General features: G+C 38.5%; 1 protein-coding gene and 1 non-coding gene across 3 annotated transcripts in view; one reads left to right on the plus strand and one right to left on the minus strand.

Annotated features, from left to right (window-relative positions):
* The window catches only part of WWC2 (WW and C2 domain containing 2), a 218,696-nt gene that overhangs the window by 161,503 nt on the left and 37,394 nt on the right, over nt 1-19,799 (plus strand). For both annotated transcript variants that reach the window (XM_039468352.2, XM_074396680.1), the window contains 7 exons: nt 1,164-1,253; nt 2,488-3,107; nt 6,524-6,653; nt 7,236-7,316; nt 7,413-7,499; nt 10,751-10,943; nt 13,142-13,303. In XM_039468352.2, coding sequence (XP_039324286.1) covers nt 1,164-1,253; nt 2,488-3,107; nt 6,524-6,653; nt 7,236-7,316; nt 7,413-7,499; nt 10,751-10,943; nt 13,142-13,303 — 1,363 coding nt within the window. The remainder of the gene's footprint in view (nt 1-1,163; nt 1,254-2,487; nt 3,108-6,523; nt 6,654-7,235; nt 7,317-7,412; nt 7,500-10,750; nt 10,944-13,141; nt 13,304-19,799) is intronic.
* Nucleotides 16,111-16,214, minus strand: LOC120363839 (small nucleolar RNA U13). The gene has a single exon (XR_005579272.1). It is a non-coding gene; the product is annotated as a small nucleolar RNA U13 (small nucleolar RNA).

Here is a 19,799-nt window from a genome sequence, read left to right on the forward strand (position 1 = left end):
AACCTCCGCCTCCTGGGTTCAGGCAATTCTCCCGCTTCAACCTCCTGAGTAGCTGGGATTACAGGCACGCGCCACCATGCCCAGCTAATGTTTTGTATTTTTAGTAGAGACAGCCTTTCACCATGTTGACCAGGATGGTCTCGATCTCTTGACCTTGTGATCCACCCGCTCGGCCTCCCAAAGTGCTGGGATTACAGGCGCGAGCCACCACGCCTGACCTTATAGTCAGCATTTTACAGTTGAGAAAGGTAAGACCCTTGAGTCAGTGACTTATCCAAGGATAAGCAGCTAGTAAGCTGCAGATCAAGACTGGAAACCCAGGTGCCCTTTTTCTGAATTCCATTCTGCTGCTCACTACTCTGGACTAGTTTATTTCAATGATGTCTAAAGACCTTCATATGACATAGACTGTACTCGCACACTCTTAGTTGCATAAACCCCTAGGTACTTAGTATATTTTAAAATGACTTAACTATTTAAGTATACAGTTCTATAATGCTCTAGTTTTTTTAAAAAAATAAAACTTTTGCAGTTGAACGTGGATGAAATTTTATGATAATTCGATGCAGATGATGAGATCTGCTATAGCTTGGAAGGAAAATCACTTTTAGGTCATCTTCCTTGAATAGCTAAGCCCAAATTAGCCCACAATGGTAATGTGGACTAAATTGTTTCTTAATTGCTGAAATTCTTATCAAATTAGGGTTGGAAATGTTATCGCTAAATATTATTTTGGAACAAGCTTTACTGAATTCGGTATTTAGGAATGACCTTTACCATTGCTGTGAAATGTTTTAGGACAGGATTCCCAAGTCACAGATCTGTGTCAGGATTCTTAGTCTTTGTTTAGCTTTTTGTTTTCATGGTTGTTTTTCTCCTCACTCTTCTTCCCAACTCAAAGGACCATATTATTTACCCATTTAAAAAGATTCTAGACTACCAGCAATTTTAAATTCTCAGTAACACTGATGGTTTGGCATAACACTCCCCATCCTTTAGCCTGGCTGCATACAGCTCTGCCTCCGACACTGCTGGGTGTCCCGTTTTCTGTCTGTGGAGTCCATTGTGAGCTGTAATGTTTATACAACAAAAATCTCTCTTTTCAGTTTTCGTATTTTGTTATATTCATTTGAAAATGAATTTATTTCTTTTTTTCTTCCTAGATTGAGATTGGAAGAGAGAAGAAAAGAGCTGCTACAGAAACTTGAAGAAACTACTAAATTAACTACTTATTTGCATTCACAACTTAAAAGGTGAGCTTATTAGATTTTTGAGGGGAAAACTTTTCTCTAATACATTCAGGCATATTCATGTTCATCTTTGATTACTTTTCACTTTATTTCCAACTACTTAACAGTAAATAAAATCATTATACTAGTATGGTTAATATTTGAGTGATCAAATTTAAAGTCACATTTTCTTTTGCATAAATCCAGTGTCATTTTTGGAGTACATTTGAAATATGTTGTAGGAAGACAATGTTTCAGCTGTCAAAACATGCTGAGGAAAATAACACATTTTCACGATTGCCCCGTTTCTTAAAAAGGGAAAGTGGGGGAGTTTTGCCTTAAAATAGCCATAGATTTCCTTACATTAATTAGAAAAATATTCACTCCTCACATTGACACACACAGAGGAAAGGTGAGTGAACCCAAGGGTCTTTTGTATAACCTCTTTCTTTTTTATAAGCTTGCCTTCTTTTCTCTAAAAATAAAAAGCTTTAAAAAAAAAAATTAAAAAGCTACGTTAACACCTTTGCCCTGTTTCTTTTTTTATCCCTTTCAATATTTTTTTTAATTGCAAGGTGGCTTCTAGATGTCTGTGCAAATAAACTTATCAACAGATATTTGATTCTTTTTTTTTTTTTTTTTTTTTGCAACAGGAGGATAATGTTTAATAAGAATAGATGTGCTACTTAAAGAGTATTTGGAGAGCAAGGCTGAAAATGTTAGTGAATAAGCGTAGACATGGTATACAATTGTGAATAAGCGTAGACATGGTATACAATTATGTACCGCATAATTACTTCTTGGTCAAGAACGGACTGCATATGTGCTAGTGGTCCCATTAAGACTGTAATACTGTATTTTTACTGTACTTTTTCTAGTTTAGCTACATTTAGATACACAAATGCTACCATTGTGTTCTCATTGCCTACAGTATTCAGTACAGCAACTGCTCTGCAGGTTTGTAGCCTGAGAGCAATAGGCTATACCATATAGAATAGATGTGCAGTGGGCTGTACCATCTAGGTTTTATAAGGACACTCTTTTGTACATTGATGAAATCACCTAACCATACATTTATCAGAACGCGACCCGGTCGTTAACTGACACATGGCCGTGATAGGGAGTTCTCTGGCCCTGGGCATTGATTCTGCTCTTTAGCAGGTTTCTTCCCTCTGCAGATCTGTAGGAGCCAGTAGGGACTGTGATTAGGTTTTCCATTTTGCAACAGATTTTATGGTGTGTGCTTTTCATTTTTCAGCCTCTCTGCCAGCACCCTGTCCATGTCATCTGGGAGCAGCCTGGGTTCCCTGGCATCAAGTCGGGGCTCTCTGAACACCTCCAGCAGAGGGTCACTCAACTCCCTCAGTTCCACTGAGCTTTATTACAGCAGTCCAAGTGATCAGATAGATGTGGATTATCAGTATAAACTGGACTTCCTTCTGCAAGAGAAAAGTGGTTACATTCCTTCCGGACCCATCACCACCATCCATGAAAATGAGGTGGTCAAGTCCCCCACCCAGCCTGGCCAGAGTGGACTCTGTGGGGTGGCAGCTGCAGCAACAGGCCACACTCCTCCGCTGGCTGAGGCCCCCAAGTCTGTGACTTCCCTGTCCTCGAGGTCCTCCCTTTCCTCCTTGTCTCCTCCGGGCTCTCCCTTGGTTTTGGAAGGCACGTTTCCCATGTCTTCTCATGATGCCTCTCTCCATCAGTTCACTGCTGACTTTGAAGACTGTGAATTGAGTAGCCATTTTGCAGATCTCAGTCTCGTCGAAAGTCAGATCTTGCTGGATTCTGATTCAGGAGGAGCCTCCCAGTCTCTTTCAGAGGATAAAGACCTTAATGACTGTGCTAGGGAGCCATTATATGAAGGAACTGCAGGTAAATGCAAACCTTTGCTTTCATCCCTCTTGGTGAGTTTAAGCAGAATGATTGGAGGGTTATTTTTTCATATAAACAAAGGGTGTGATTCTTCTTCTCTTTCTTTTGAGTAATCGTTTTGGCTTCATTTAAGGAGTTTTTATTTATATACCTATTTTTCATTATCAAATAAAAATCACCTTCCCTATTTAATAGACTTAATCATTTAGTACCTGTTCAGTTGTCCAGGGACACTCTGTGTGTGGTGGCTGACTGGGAACATACTTTGTGAACACATTTCATATTTCCAAATAGATTCTGGTTCTGAAATAGCAAGGCAAAGAAGATGGTTTTCTTTTAAAAGTTGGCCTAAAACAGATGAAAACCAAGGCAATTAACATACTAGCTGATTAGTACTAAGGTTCAGGGTTTAGATTGTTCAGGGAATTGTATATAAATACAGTTTTTGTTTCAAGCCAGACTCCTTTTCTGAGGAGAGTTAATTGGAGCAGCAGGTGCAGTGTGTGGTATTGCCCTGCCACCTTCTGGCCAGGTTAACAGCTGCAGCCCCGGGGAGAGATGAGAGATTGGCGTTCTTAGGCCTGCATTTGTATTCAAACAGACAGAAACAGGAAGAATCTCATTTTTGTTTGTTTGTTTGTTTGTTTTCCTTTGCAAAGCAGGAACTTTGAGTATGTTAGATACGACTGTAAAGAGCTCAGGATGGTACTCTTGTTGGCAGATGAGCACTGTGGTGGTCTGAGGATGATCTGTTCCAGAGCTAGCTTGAGGCAAAATGTGAAATAAAAGCTTCGGTGATGGTCTACAGGAGTCCTGTTCATAGCCACATGTTTTACTGACCACGCAAAGAGGGCAGGGCTCTTTAGAAGTGCTCTCTTGCTAGAAACATTTGTATTTGTATGTATGGTCCTAAGATTTCTAAGTAATTGATTGGCCAATTCAGACATTTAAAGACATTGACAAATCCAGCTTGTTTCTGTGGTTGCAGATACTGAAGACTGAAGTGCTGTGCCCTGCCACTGGCCTGGGGCAGAGGGAGGGCCCATGAGACATTTGTGTGGTGTGTGCGCCCCTCCTGGGGAGATGTCAGAACTACAAGTAATGGGTTGTGGAAATAACCACAAAGAATTAAATAACCAGGGGAATGGTGTGTACATAATGTCCCCAACAAAACAGAAAGCCACGTGAGGCCTTACCACTGCTTCTGGGAAGGAGTGCGTGCGTGCGCGCGTGTGTGTGTATGTGTGTGTGTGTGTGTGTGTGTGTGTGTGATGGGGGGGTGCATACCACTCCTGGAACCAGCCAAGCCTCCACTCACATTTTAGTCACCACCATGTTCGAGTAAACACCCTACCCAGTTGCTCAGGCTTATGGTTCCTTACCTGCAAAATGGGGTTGCTACAGTAATCCTCGTGTCAGGCTGAGGGATTAATGCGGTGATACATGTGAAGCACCTAACAGGATCTGGCACTCAGCACATAGTTCATGTAATTATGAGTACTCTGTGACAGTGATGATGATAAGTAATACCAGCTGGCTAAATACAGTTCTTACCATGAACCATGGAAAGCTATGAGAAGAAAGAGTAGAACATGGAATGTTCTGTGTGCCAGCGTTCCTTCCTGTGCTTTGAACTTAACATTTCTTGACCTTTCAAGTTAGTTTTTGCTCTTTGGAGTGGTATCTAGCGACCACTTCTAATGTTCAGTCGATTAGGAGGGGCAGTAAGTGAGGCTGGATGCTGGAGAAGGGGGAGAGGGATCAGAGAAAAAAATGGTCTAAGGTCTGTCACCCACCCAGTAATCCTGAGGCCTGAGAGTCCTGTCCTGCAAGTATCTCTGGTTGGCCCACGCCTTGCTCCTGACACTTGGGTCTTGCCGTGTCTGAAAAGTTCGTGGCTGGAGACAGGTATCTCTTAAGCTTTTGTGAGACCGTTTTTAACTTTTTTAAATGCATGTATTAGAAAACTGTTAAAGTGTTACTGTAAGAGAAAATATATCCAGGAGCTTTGATTGCAGATAATATTCAGTAGCGTGTCTGAAAACATATATTTAACTACAAAGACTAATTCTCAAAAGTTAGCTGGGCATGGTGATGCACACATGTGGTCCCAGGAGGCTGAGGCCGGAGGATGTCAAGGCTGCAGTGAGCTGAGATTGCACCACTGCACTCCAACCTAGGCGACAGGAGTGAGACCCCATCTCAAAAAAAAAGAAAGATGAATTCTCTTCAGGTCACCAACACTTTTTTTCAGGGGACATCTGCCCTGCATGTGGGGGTGGGTAGCTCCCTATCAGGGACGTTTGTCATCTCTCTCAGTGCTCTAGAGGCTTAGGCAGGTAAAGTCAAGTCCCTTTTATGTAAACTTTGCTCTCCGGTGCCAGTCCCTGCTGGATGACAACAACCCCGTTGGAATAACTACGAAGGCCTTCCACATTCAGTCTCTGTCATTGTCAAAGTCAATTTCAGGCTGCTGTGGTTATTCCTGGGGGTAATCAATAAATCATGTCATCACCTTCACCCCTCACAAAATGGGGTGGGCGAAGATAAGGCACTTCATCATCAGGGAAAAAGCATTCCCACTGCCAGAAATAAAAGGGAAAATGCAGCTATCAATCCTGTAATCTGAAGCCTTAAAACTTAAACATCTTAACAAGATGTGAAGTCACGACTCAGAAGGGGGCCGAAATGCATACCAATACAGATCCCTGCACTCACTCTCACTCACTGGAGGATGAAAGAGCACCACAGGCTTGCAGCTCATTATGGTACAGAGCACAGCCTTAAATGAATGCTCCTTGCTCACTGCAGGATGCTGGTGTATGAATATGAGTTAGAGATAAAAGTTAAGTGGTCATTGGTGCTAAAGATTCAGTAGCACAAGACGTTTTTTAATGGTATTAGCTGGTGCAGAGTTCCTGTAAGTCAAAGACATTTTTTTCTTAATTTCTGTTAGAATAGTGGCACAGGAGATGTAGAATGTGGCATGTGAAGAGAAGGGGAGAGCAAAAGAGGTGGGAACTTGTCCACTGAGTAGCTAGAAGCTCTCTGTGATAGAAATGTCACTTAAGGGAGATAGACCATTTTCTATTCCTGAATATATGAAAACTGCAGTGAATGCTTGAAAGAAAGAGACTAAGGACCAGTGAGAATTTGTGTAATTCATCCCTTCCCTTAAAGCATTTCAGGGCAAAGAAAAACCATATTCTCTTCCAAATAATGACCGAAATAACTGGTGTCCCAGGAATCTTAAAAGTCATATTGCCTTGAAATTGTTTACATCTGTTGATTCGAATATTAACGTCCTTGACTCCCAGAAGGAAATCTTTTTGGATCGCTCATGACCAAACTCTGTATGTATTTAATACTTAGCTTTTCCGAATAAGATGTTCTGATGAGTGCTCTCCCCTTCATAGATGTGGAAAAATCATTACCAAAAAGAAGAGTGATCCATCTGCTCGGGGAGAAAACCACTTGTGTGTCAGCTGCTGTATCTGATGAGTCCGTGGCTGGAGACAGTGGGGTCTATGAAGCTTTCATGAAACAGTAAGGATTCAGCAGGGGTGCTTATTAGCTACAGCCATCTCCTTAGCTGTGTATGTGGGTTACGTGCTGTAAATGTCCTGCTACCATTAGTCCACTCTTTGGCATAGTAAGGACTTGAGCCATTAAAGAAGTAGTGTGCCTGAAAATTTCAGTATGTCAAAAATGACTTATCAGCCGTGGGAATGATAAACAGATTGAGGTACCCAGAGGCAACTGACCCTCTTTAAAATACAAAAACCTTTGTTTTAGTGGAAATACTGGAAAAATTCACCAGACCCTGTTTGGCACATGAAGCTTCTCGTGTGTATTTCTGAAAGCCTGGAATGTCTCTAGGGTGTGGTATATTTCTAGTAATAAGGAAAGCAGTCATCAGAAAGGCCTTGCCTGAAAGCCCAGAGGCAGACTCTTCTTGAAAAGAGAAAGCCTCTAAAACAGTAAGCTTTCACTGGCATCAGTTCCACTGGGCGGGCCTAGGAGTGATGTTAATTCGGGTTCTCATTCAGAATCACTAAGCGGCAAACTGTAACCATAACAATCGATAACCCCATTAATTAACGGTTCATCTACTCCCTGTCCATATAGACCTAGTGAAATTGAAGATGTCACATACAGTGAAGAGGACGTTGCCATTGTAGAAACTGCCCAGGTTCAGATAGGACTCAGGTAAGGAACCTGCGTGGGAAAGAAGCAGTTCTGACGTTTGTGTAGGGTGAGTGGCCTGTGGTGATTTCTGACTTCATTTAGCCTCTCTTTTGACAGATACAATGCAAAAAGTTCAAGTTTCATGATGATTATAGCACAACTCCGAAACCTTCATGCCTTCTTGATACCTCATACTTCAAAAGTGTAAGTAAAATCAGTGAAGATCAAATTGAGGAACTTAAAAATTTCCATGTAAGAGAATTTTACAGTGTAATCATACAGTTCATCAAAGTGAGGATGTGGCAAAGACATAGCAGGGCTGAGCACGTCTAATGAATGGCAGATACAGATGAAAAGAAAAATGCGAGGAAGGCAGACTGGGTTTTAATTCTTACTCAGCTGATTCTTTTTAAGGATAGAAGCCAAGAATTTTAATCTCTTTTTTGTAACCAGAAATACTGTATTATGCTATGTTGGAATTTGATTGAAATATGAGTAAAATTTTTGTTATTGTGTAATTGTTACTATTGTTGCTTAAGGAATTTTCTGATCTTTTACATTAAAATGTAGTGATTAAATTTTATTTATCAGTACAACATTGCCAGTCAAACATTTTATCATGCTACATGTAAGAGCATGTTTTTATCATCAAGCATTTACTTCCCTGTGACCAGTGAGCTCTTAAAGTTACTTCACTTTATCAAACCAAGAATACCAACAAAGTGATGACATAATGCTAAAGTGATGTCCATTGCTTAGAGACTGTTAATTTCCTGACAGATACACCTAAAGATCTTATGACAAATAGGTCTAGAAGTCTTAGACACCACCAATCACATTTTCTGACATCAGAGTTTCAGTGACTCTGAAGGGCTTATGGCTAGAAGGTACTGAGAAGAATCCAGATTTATACTTAGCACCTCTGACATAGAATCCAGAATATACATGTCTAGTCTGCATTGAAACTTCTATAAGAGGTGGATCTTAATAATATTTTGAATATGCAGCGTAAAGGTTTGGAAATTTAAAAAGAGCTGTTGAGGGGTGATCCCCAAGACTTCATACCCAGCCAGGTGAATGGTTTTTTTTTTTTAATGATAGAGTATATTCCTTAGTGATAGGACTTATGATAGAATAAATTTAAGAGTTCCGGATGTTTTTCCGACAGACTTGTAAGTTCACATCCTAACATTCCAGTAATTGTCAGAAGAAACTGGATCTAAGAGAAAAAGAACTAGGTAGAGATTATGTAATTGACAGTAGAGATAATGGATTTCTTTTTTTTAAAAGATGGGGTCTCACCGTGTTGCCCAGGCTGGTCTTGAACTCCCTGGGTTCTCCCAACTCAGCCTCCCAAAGTGCTGGGATTACAGGCGTGAGCCATCAAGCCCAGTTGAGATAGTTGATATTAATGTCTTGACAAGCATCAAAGCTGGAAGTAGAATAGGATTCCAGGAGGAGGGTGAGCTTAGAGAACTTCCTGAATCAAGGCATGGGCTGTCCACATCATTAGTGAGACCAGTGAGGAGAGCAGGCATAACGTGGAAGTGCCTAAATCAACACAGAGAGCCTGCTTCCCAGGCCTGAGATGAAAACCACAGCCAGTGGTGTCCAGGAAGACTGGCTTGATATCATCTGTGACTTCTCCCTACTGATAAATAAGCTGTGACGTTGGAGCATGCCATTGGTGGCCTTTTAGTAAAGCAGATCACAGAGAAGACAAATCTACCAGAGACTGAAACAATGGACAGTGAGAACTAATGCACAACTTCAGGAGAAAACTACAGAACACTCTAAGAACACACACTTTCTTTAACCTCACTGTAAGGGTACACCTACAATATGCTCTTCTTCAACTAAACCAGTCATGGCCATTCTCACTTACCTCTTAGGATGCCACAGAGTCCCTTCCGGAGGCATGGTGATACCAGCGTGGTGTAGAACCAATGAAATACTCAGCCCAACCATTGAGTAGCCATTGCTCTTCTGCTCCCCAGCTGGTGTGCAGGCGCATGTTGAGTTAGTGTGAACCTTCCTGGTATATGTAGCAATCTTTCCTTAAATCCATATAGAAAAGCCTTGGCCTAAATAATGACACTGCTAAATATGACAGTTAGTATGAAATATTCTTAAAATTGCTTTTTTCCCAACTTCAAAAGTTATTTTTTGATTATTAATTGTGACAAGCAGAGTTTATGCTTCGTCTGGTTGACAACAGCCACAGTATTTTTGTGAGTGGCTCATGGCTTGCTGGACTCCAGTTTGAAGAGAGGCACCCCACATATACACCCAGCCCTATAACAGAATGAGAGGGAACTGCCTTCTTTCCCTTGTGTATTTGGCTTTTAACTGTGTAAAATATGAAGACTGGAGAAACACAAGATCCCTTCCCTCCATGGCCACCCTAATATGCTTCTCCTTTATTACTTTTCCATGAAAGTGGAGAAAAGATTTTCTTCTGCTGAATCTTTGGCCTCCCAGGGACAGTGAGCTGTGTCTTAGTAAGGCTCTTAAATCAACAGCAGTGGCCTGAGGCCCACTAGATTTTCAGTGCTGAATCTCCATAATTAATATTGATATGAAATACAAAATAATAGGACATTCCTCAGTTCTACATTTGAATTAGAGTTTTTCTGACTGGAGAAAGGCATGTTTTAGAATACAGATTAGATAAACCTGGAAATGAGGGTGGAGGAGATAGAGTTAGCAGTATTCTCTTTCTGGGATTTAAAGAAATTACCTTGTGCCGTTTCTAAGAATTGTGGGTCCTCATATAATGTGTGCTCAGAAAAGTCACTTTAAAGTAGTATTAGAAGTTATTGTTTTTCTATAACTCTCTGAATTTTACAAAGCACAAGACTCTTTTAAAACAGTTTGTCATATCTCAGACTTTGGAGATGCTAGACAGTGATATTTTTGAACTGTTATTTCATCTGTTTTAAATTTTCTTAACAATATGCTACTTAGCCTTTCTTTTTCTCTAGTAGGATAATGTATTCCATTCCTGGGAAGTGATCATCAGCATCTCTTGTTTAATACTCAGGATGAGGATTCTTTGGGATAAAGTCACCAGTATCTACTTAGTGTGTTCCTACCTTCCCAGGCTCAGAAATAACTTGTTTTGGAATTGGCTGTACATGGGGCAGGTGGGACGTTAAATTCGTCTGCCCCACGGACTTTCTTCCTCTTCACTTTCCTATCATGTGCCTTTGCTGCAGTCTCGTGGTGAGTGGAGGCTGGGCCGTTGCATGCTCAGGGGTGTAGTCAGCTTGGGTGGGTTAAGAACAGAGCATCTATGCAGCTGAGCACGGACCCATGATGGCAGCAACGCTGTAGATTGATAATGAACTCCATGATCTCTCATTTTTTCTCTTTGCAGATAATTTCAAATGATAGCTGTGAATCTGATATAATTAAAGTACCTATGAAATCCATTTTATTTTTCTTCTTTGCAGATATTTTAGGGTTGCTGTTCTTCCCTCCTCAACTGATGTCAGCTGTCTGTTTCGCACAAAAGTTCATCCGCCCACGGAATCCATTTTGTTCAATGATGTGTTCAGAGTCGCCATTTCCCAAACAGCCTTACAACAGAAGACACTGAGAGTAGACCTTTGCTCTGTCAGTAAACACCGAAGGGAAGAATGCCTGGTAAGATTCTTCATAATTCCCACTATCAGATAACACTGACGGCCGGGTGCGGTGGCTCAAGCTTGTAATCCCAGCACTTTGGGAGGCCGAGGCGGGTGGATCACGAGGTCAAGAGATCGAGACCATCCTGGTCAACATGGTGAAACCCCGTCTCTACTAAAAATACTAAAAATTAGCTGGACATGGTGGCATGTGCCTGTAATCCCAGCTACTCAGGAGGCTGAGGCAGGAGAATTACATGAACCCAGGAGGCGGAGGTTGCGGTGAGCCGAGAGCGCGCCATTGCACTCCAGCCTGGGCAACAAGAGCGAAACTCCATCTCAAAAAAAAAAAAAAAAAAAAAAAAGATAACACTTACGGTAGGATGGTCTGAGAAGATATTTTGTAGTTGCTATTTTGCCAGCCCTAGAAACCCCTACAGACCTGCCCAGCGTTTTGGGACACATTGAATGTTTGTTCATTTTTTTCTGTAGTGGTTTCTGTTCATTCTCTTAATCCAGATCTTTAAAATCTGCTTATAGATTGTGATTTTCTATAAAAGCTGCTTTCTATTTCTGTCTTTTAACCACAGAGTAACTTTACCTCTGTGATAATTATCACTCATGGAGTGTGCTTATCACTTCCACTGCTAGTGACAAGCTTTGTGTGAGTGCTGTGTGTGTATTATCTCATTTAATCCTCATGACAACCTGATGAAAGGTTGGTTATGAAACAGATGATTATCCACTATTTTCAATACTACAGTCAGACAACTAGTAAATGATGAAGCCAGATTTCAAAAAGACATCCCCACATAATTCACTGTTACAAATTAAAATTAAGCAAGACCACTAAGTACTATATAGTACCCTTATTCAGCTCATTCTCTCCCACCACAGTATTGGAGTTTTGGGAAGACATGGTGTTACTGTTTAGAGCAATATGAAATTTAAATGCTACAGCAGAAGAATTCCTACTAATTGTGAGTTTTACACACTGTTATGCATAGTATCAAAAAACCACCAGGTCCCAGTAAAGTTACATAGGTATTCAAATGCAGGCATCTAGAGATGTGCCCATGTGTTCAAAATACAATGTGAGTCTCCAGTTGAGCTTTTCTCTGCAGTCCAGTGGGAAGCACAGAAACACACATTTCATGATGAACAAAGTTTAAGAGTGGTAGGTTTCCTCTTAATTTTATTTCTTGTTTTCTTTACTTGGAAAAAAATGTCTGATGATATTGTCTGACAGTAAAGATAGAAAGAAGCAAAGATCACAGACTTGTTAGGCTATCAGAAAGGATTTACTATAATAGATGTCATATTTAGTATAATAGACATCAGAGGCTCCATAAAGTTCATAAATATGTTTATCAATAGCCTTAAAGAAGAGTATAACTTAATTTAGATTTTTGCTATGTGTGATTTGGTAGAATATGAAAGCCTTTATTCTTTACTTTTATTGCCATTTTACTAACTTATGAATCCAAAGAAAACTATTGCTATCTGATGTCTTATTCAAGAACCAAAGTGGAGTTTTTATTTGTTTTTCAGTGGATAATGGGTTGTTTGTGAGTAATAATCAACTCATCTTTACAGCATATTATAAGAAGTACTATGAGGTTAGGCGTGGTGGCTCATGCCTGTAATCCCAGCACTTTGGGAGGCCAAGGCAGGCGAATCACCTGAGGTCAGGAGTTTGAGACTAGCCTGGCCAACATGGTGAAACCCCGCCTCTACTAAAAATACAAAAATTAGCTGGGTGTTGTCACACATGGCTGTAATCCCAGCTACTCAGGAGGCTGAGGTAGGAGAATCATTTGAACCCAGGAGGTGGAAGTTGCAGTGAGCTGAGATTGTGCCACTGCACTCCAGTCTGGGAGACAGAGCAAGACTCCATCTCAATAATAACAATAATAATAATAATAATAATAATTTTACATTTACAAAAAAGGCATGATTAGTCATTAGGTCTTCGTAAAATAGTATCTCACAAACTAATCCCAGGATTCGCTTTTAGATTGGGGGTTATTTCTTATTTAGTCGCAGCTGAAAATATAACATAGCTCCATGTTTTAAAAAATCCAGCAATGCTTTATGTCAAGAGAATTCCATTTTTTTTTTTTACCTTAAAACAAGCTCATTCAAATCTTTATATCAGAGCAAATACTAATTTAAACGTTTTATTTTCTCTCTTCTTGTTTTCTTTCACTTTCATAGGCTGGAACTCAGATCAGCCTGGCAGATTTACCATTTTCCAATGAGGTTTTCACTCTATGGTATAACTTGCTTCCTTCCAAGCAAATGCTTTGCAAAGAGAATGAAGAAAATGAGGACTCTGTATTTCAACCAAACCAGCCATTAGTAGATTCCATAGACTTGGTGAGTCAACATTAAAGAATAATATGAAAGTAATATGAAATGTGGAATGCTACAAGACCAATGTGTTTTTATCACTTACTATCCTTCCTTTTCTCCTTCACAACTTTGTTTCTCCCAGTTTCCCAAGAAAAAAGAAAGTTAATTTCCAGCTTTGTTTCAAATATGGTTTATAAAAGGACCATCCTTTTCTGCTCACACCTTATTAAAATAAACTGACATAAAGGCTTCATTGTTTCTAAGTGATCATGGAACAAAACCTTTTTAAATATACACTTTTTATGCATTGCGTTTACATCGTTTGATTCCACCATCAGGTTATACATTTGGCACTTTTATATTTTGCAAATTTGAAATTATTAAGTCTAAACAGCATATTAGCTTTTCATTTGTAACATTAATAGCCATAAACATTTTCTATTAAATAGTTTTTTGAGGACTGGGCGAGGTGGCTCAGGCCTGTAATTCCTTGCTTTTGCTCAGATGTTCAAGACCAGCCTGGGCAACATGGCAAGACCCCGTCTCTACAAAAAAATAAAAAAGTTAGCTGAGTGCAGTGATGCACACCTGCAGTCCTAGCTCCTGGGAGGCTGAGGTGGGTGGATTGATTGAGCCTGGGAAGTTGAAGCTATAGTGAGCCATGATCATGTCACTGCACTGCAGCAGTGGGAGTGGATTGTAGCCAGCAGTCAAACTTCAATACAGCACTTCAAAAAATTTACAAAGGGGCATTTTGCAAGGCCATTCATCATGGATTTGACATTTGTGGATATTGTTACTGAGTTCAAGTTTATTTTAGATAATGAGGAAAGCATTTCCTAAGCAAAGGTCAGATAATTAAACAACAGTGTTTTATTGGTCATCTGCCGTGTGTGAGAAACTGTTGTAGACACTGTGTCATTTCAAATATGGTGGTGAAAGGGAAGCGAACATGATGATACAGATTAGATTACATGCCCAGCCTTGTGGTAGACACTAAATAATGCATGCAAGATGGCAAAATATGATTTTCAGTCCTTAAGAATGCTTTTATAATGGTCACACTTTAAGTTCTTAAAAATAGCTTTCTTACAATGTAATTCATACATCATATATTTCACCCATGTAAAGTGTGAGTTTATCCATTTGAAGCACCCAACTCAATAGTTTTTAGGATATTCACAGAGTTGTGGTGCAACCATCATTACGGTCTAATATTAGAATATTGTCATCATCCCCAAAGAAGCCCCGCACATGAGCAGAGACTCCCAGTTCTCTCTAACCTCTTTTCCCCAAGGCAACCACTAATCTCTACTACAAGGCAGACACTAATCTCTGTCTCTGTAAATTTGCTTGTTCTGGACGTTTCATGTAAGTGGAATAAAATAATATTTGTTCTTTTGTGGCTTCTCTTTCACTCAGCATAATATTTTCAAGGTACCTCCATGGTGTTGCAGTATTAGTATTTTATTCCTTTTTATTCACACGTGATATTCTATTGTGGATGTACCACATTTTATCTGTTCATCAGCTGATGGGCATTTGGGTTGTTTCCACTTTTGGGCTATTATGAAAAATGCAGCTATGAACATTTATATATAAGTGTTTTTGTGTACATATGTTTTTATTTCTCCTGAGTATATACCTATGAGTAGAATTGTTGGATTGTATAATAACTCTGAATTTAATATTTTGAGAAACAGCTAAACTGCTTGCCTAGGTGTTTGCACCGTTTTGCATTCCCGTCAGCGTGTATGAGGGTTCCATTTTTTCTCTTGCCGTGTGTTACCTGTCTTTCTGATTCATGCCATTCTGGTGAGTGTGAAGTGGTATTTCACTGTGGCTTTGATTGACATTTCCCTAATGACTAATGATGGTGAGCATCATAGGTTTATTGGCCATTAGTATATCTTTTTTTTTTTTAGAAATGTTTTTACAGATTCTTTGTCTATTTCTAAAAGATGTTTCTTTTTATTATTGAGTTATAAGAGTTCCTTACCTATTCTTTATATAAACCCTTTATCAGATAAATGATCTATACATATTTTCTCTGATTCTGTGGGTTGACTTCTCACTTTCTTGATGGTTTTATTTACAGCACAAAAGTTTTTAATTTTCATAAGTCCAATTTATCCATTTTTAAAAAATCTCGTGCTATTGGTATCATAGTTAAGACTGCTTTGCCTAAATTAACATCACAAAGATTTACTCCTGTGTCTTTTTCTAACAGTTTTAAAGTCTTATATTTAGGTCTCTGATTCATTTGTTAATGAAACTCTGTGCATTTGAGTTTTGTTTTTTCCTATGTGGATATGCAATTGTCCCAGCACAATTTATTGCAAAAATGATTCTTTCCTCTTGAATTATCTTGGCACCCTTCTTGAAAATCAAGTGTGAGGATTTATATTTCTGGACTCTCAATCCTGTTCAGTAATCCATATGTCTATACTTAAGCCAGTACTACATTACCTTGATTACTATTGCTTTGTAGTCAAATTTGAGATCAGGAAGTGTGGATTTTCCAACTTTTGTTTTCTTTTTAAAGATTGTTTTGGCTATTCAGAGTCCCTTGCATTTCTATAAGAGTTTTAGTCTCAGTTTACTAATTTCTGCAAAAAAAAGACAGCTAGGAGTTTCCTAGGGGTAGCATTGGACCTGTGGGTCAGTTCAGAAGATACTGTCATCATAACAGTTCTAAGTCTTCTCATCTGTGAACATAGGACATATTTCCATTTGTTTATGTCTTTAATTTCTTTCAATAATTTTTTATGATTTTCAGAGTCAGAGTTTGCATTTCTTTCTTTTATCTTTTCCTTTTTTCTTTTTTATTATGTCAGATGGGTAATGTGCTGATGTCCTAATGAGGTTTGAGGGAGGTATATCTCACACATGAGTATGAAAACCTAATCATCATACTTAGGAACTACAAAAGAATCAGTATGCACTTCTTTTGTTAAATGTGTTTTTAAATGTTCTATTCTTTCTGATGCTACTGTGAATGGAACTGGGCTTTTAAAAGTTTTGTTCATCATGACCCCCATACAGCAACATAAAAACGATCTACACTATGACCAAGTGAAAGCAAGGTTGGTTTAACACTTGAAAATAAGTTAACAAATTATATCAGATATTTAATCATTTAAATGTTTTAGTCATTTAAAACAAAGTTTGAGGACCCACTAAAACAGTGTGATGTTTCAGTACATGTATTCATTATATAATGATCAAATCAGGGTAAATTAACAAAACCATCACCTGAAACATTTATCGTTTCTTTGTGATGAGACCATTCAAAATCCTTTCTTGTAGCTATTATGAAGTATATAACACAATGTTGTTAATTACGATCACCCTATTGAGCATTAAAACAGCAGAACTTATTCTGCCTATCTGACTGTAACTTGATATTCCTGTTGACTAACCTTTCCCTTTCCTCCTCACCTTCCCTAGTCTCCCCAGCCACTGTGGAACTGTTTTCTCAGTTGTATGTTTAATTGTTTGTTGCACAATTGATTTTGTTTATCTTATATCCTGCAACGTTACTGAACTCATTTATTAATTCTAGTAGTTTTTTAGTGGATTCCATAGGATTTTCTATAAGATTATATTGTTTGCAAAGAGAAATGATTTTACTTACTCCTTTCCAGTCATATGCCTTTTATTTCTTTTTCTTGCCTATTTGCCCTGGCTGCAACTTCCCAAACAATATTGAAAGAAGTGGTAAAAGCAAACATCCTTGTCTTGGTCCTGATCTTAGTGGAGAAGCTTTCAGTCTTTCATCATTAAGTATGATTTTGGGTGTGCCTTTTTCATAGATACCCTTTATCAGAATGAGGAAAAGCTTTTCTTTTCCTACTTTGTTGACTACTTCTAATGATTAAAGGCTGTTGAATTTGTAAAATGCATTTTCTGCATCTATTGAGATGGTCATGTGGTTTTTGTTCTTTATTCAATTGATATAATTTATTAATTGATTTTCATGTGTTCAACCAATTCTGCATTCCTTGGATAAATCTCACTTGGTCATAGTGTAGATCCTTTTTATGTTGTTGGACTCAGATTGCTAATATTTCATTGAGGATTTTTGTATCTGTATTCATAGTTTTGTCATGATAGCTTTGGTTTTCATCAGGCTAACTCTGGCCTCATAGTATGAGTTAGAAAGCGTCCTACCCAGGAGGCTGAGGCAGGAGAATTGCCTGAACCCAGGAGGCAGAGGTTGTGGTGAGCCAAGATCACGCCATTGCATTCCAGCCTGGGTAACAAGAGTGAAACTCCGTCTCAAAAAGAAAAAGAAAAAAAGAGAAAGCGTTCTACGTTTTGGAAGAGTTTGAGATGATGTTGTATTAATTCTGTAAATATCTGGTAGAATTCACAGGTGAAGCCATTCAGTTCTGGACTTTTCTTTGTGGGGAGTTTTTGGTTTACAGATTCTATCTCTGTACTTCAGTCTACATAGACTTAACAACTACTGCTTTTTGAGTCTGTTATTAGGTAAATGTAAATTTAGCATTTACCTTTAGCATTGTATTGCATCTTTCTGTTCAACTGAACCTTTTATCATTAAGAAGTGTTCTTTTTTATCTCTAGCGATACCTCTTGTTTTAAACTCTAGTTTGTCTAGTGTTAGTAAAGCTACATATCAACCATTTTGGGTTAGTGTTTGCATGGTTTATCTTTTTTCATCCTTTTACTTTCAACCTTTCTTGGTTATTATATTTAAATTATACTACTTATAAGTAGTATATAGTTAGTTTTATTATCCAGTCTTAAAATCTTCATATTTTAATGAAAATATTTAGTTCATTTACTTTTATTTTTATTTATTTATTTTTTTTGAGACAGAGTTTCGCTCTTGTTACCCAGGCTAGAGTGCAATGGTGGCGTGATCTCGGCTCACTGCAGCCTCCCCCTCCTGAGTTCAGGCAATTCTCCTGCCTCAGCCTCCTGAGTAGCTGGGCTTACAGGCACGCGCAACCATGCCCAGCTAATTTTTTGTATTTTTAGTAGAGATGGGGTTTCACCATGTTGACCAGGATGGTCTCGATCTCTTGACCTCGTGATCCACCCGCCTCGGCCTCCCAAAGTGCTGGGATTACAGGCGTGAAGTTCATTTACTTTTAATGCTATTATTGATATATTTGTGGTTGACCCTATTATCTTCCTATTTGTTTTCTTTTAATTCCATCTTTATTCTTTTTCTTGTTTTGAATCATTTTTAAATTTTCATTTCCCCCTCTGCTAGATCTGCAGTCTTTTATTTTTTGTACTGTACCTGGAGATTATAGCATGAGTTCTTATTAAAAATCAACTTAAATTAATTTCTTTACTTTTTCTCAGACAATGCAAAGATTTTAAAAGACTTTAGCTTCTTTTTATTCTCTTTCCGCCTTCTGTGCTGTAAGGGTCATATATTTTGAATCTCGTAAGATATTCATATTGTTTCATTGACACTATTTATTTAGATTTCCTCACATTTTTACCTTTTTGTTATATTTTATTTCTTTCTGCATCATTGTGCTTCTATTTGAGACATTTTGCTTCTGCTCAAAGAATTCCCTTTAATATTTCTTTTAGCATAGATTTGTTAGTATCTATTTCAACTTCATTTATGAAAGACAGTTTTTTTGCTGCATATTCAAAATTCTAGATCGACAGTTATTTCTTTGAACATGTTAAAAGTATCATTTTATTGTCATCCAGTTTCCATTTATTCTGTTGAGCTTTTCAAGGACAACTTAATTGTTGATTCATATACATTATTTATTTTGCTGCTTGTAAGATTCTTCTTTTTCTTTGATTTTCAGCTGTTTCACTCTGATATGCTAATGCTATTTTCTATGTGTTTATACCAGTGAAATTCTTTATCATTTCATTCAGGTTTTTATGCATATTATTCATAAAAATTTAAAATTTTCTCTCAGTGCCATAGTGTGTGAATCATCTGCAGGTCTGCTTTGTTTGGCTGTTGTTTCTCTTGACTTTCACTCTTTAGGTCATAATGATATGTTGGATATTATGTATGAGGGTATCTGACATACTTCCTACAGAGACGATTTGCCTTCTGAAAGGCAAATGACAATATGGGTAGCTTACCTGAATCATGTGGGGACCTGAATTACAGTTTTTCTCTCCATGAGACCATGAGACAATGGAAGTGTCTACTTACTGATTTAGCCTGATAGCAGCTGGTTTTTTCTTCTCAGCTTCTTGCTCTGCATATAGGCAGCTTAGGAATGGCAAATGCCATGACAGGAATATCATGAAGAAAATTAAGCTCCCTTTACAGTTCATTTCTTCTAATCCCTTGTGGGTTGACTATTTTAGTCTTCCCATCCTGCTGACACTGCCACCATTCTGGGCAGCCACAGTATGTTTACCCCACTTATCTCACCACTAGAATTGACAAACAACCCTAAGGGAAAAGAGTGGCAATGGCTCACCTTATTATGTTTCTGTTCTACCTGGGATCTTGGTACTCTAGTCCTGATTGCCTTTGTTGCTCTTCATTGCTTTAAAA

This window comes from Saimiri boliviensis, chromosome 3 (genome assembly GCF_048565385.1).
Source record: "Saimiri boliviensis isolate mSaiBol1 chromosome 3, mSaiBol1.pri, whole genome shotgun sequence".
Classification (NCBI taxonomy): domain Eukaryota; kingdom Metazoa; phylum Chordata; class Mammalia; order Primates; family Cebidae; genus Saimiri; species Saimiri boliviensis.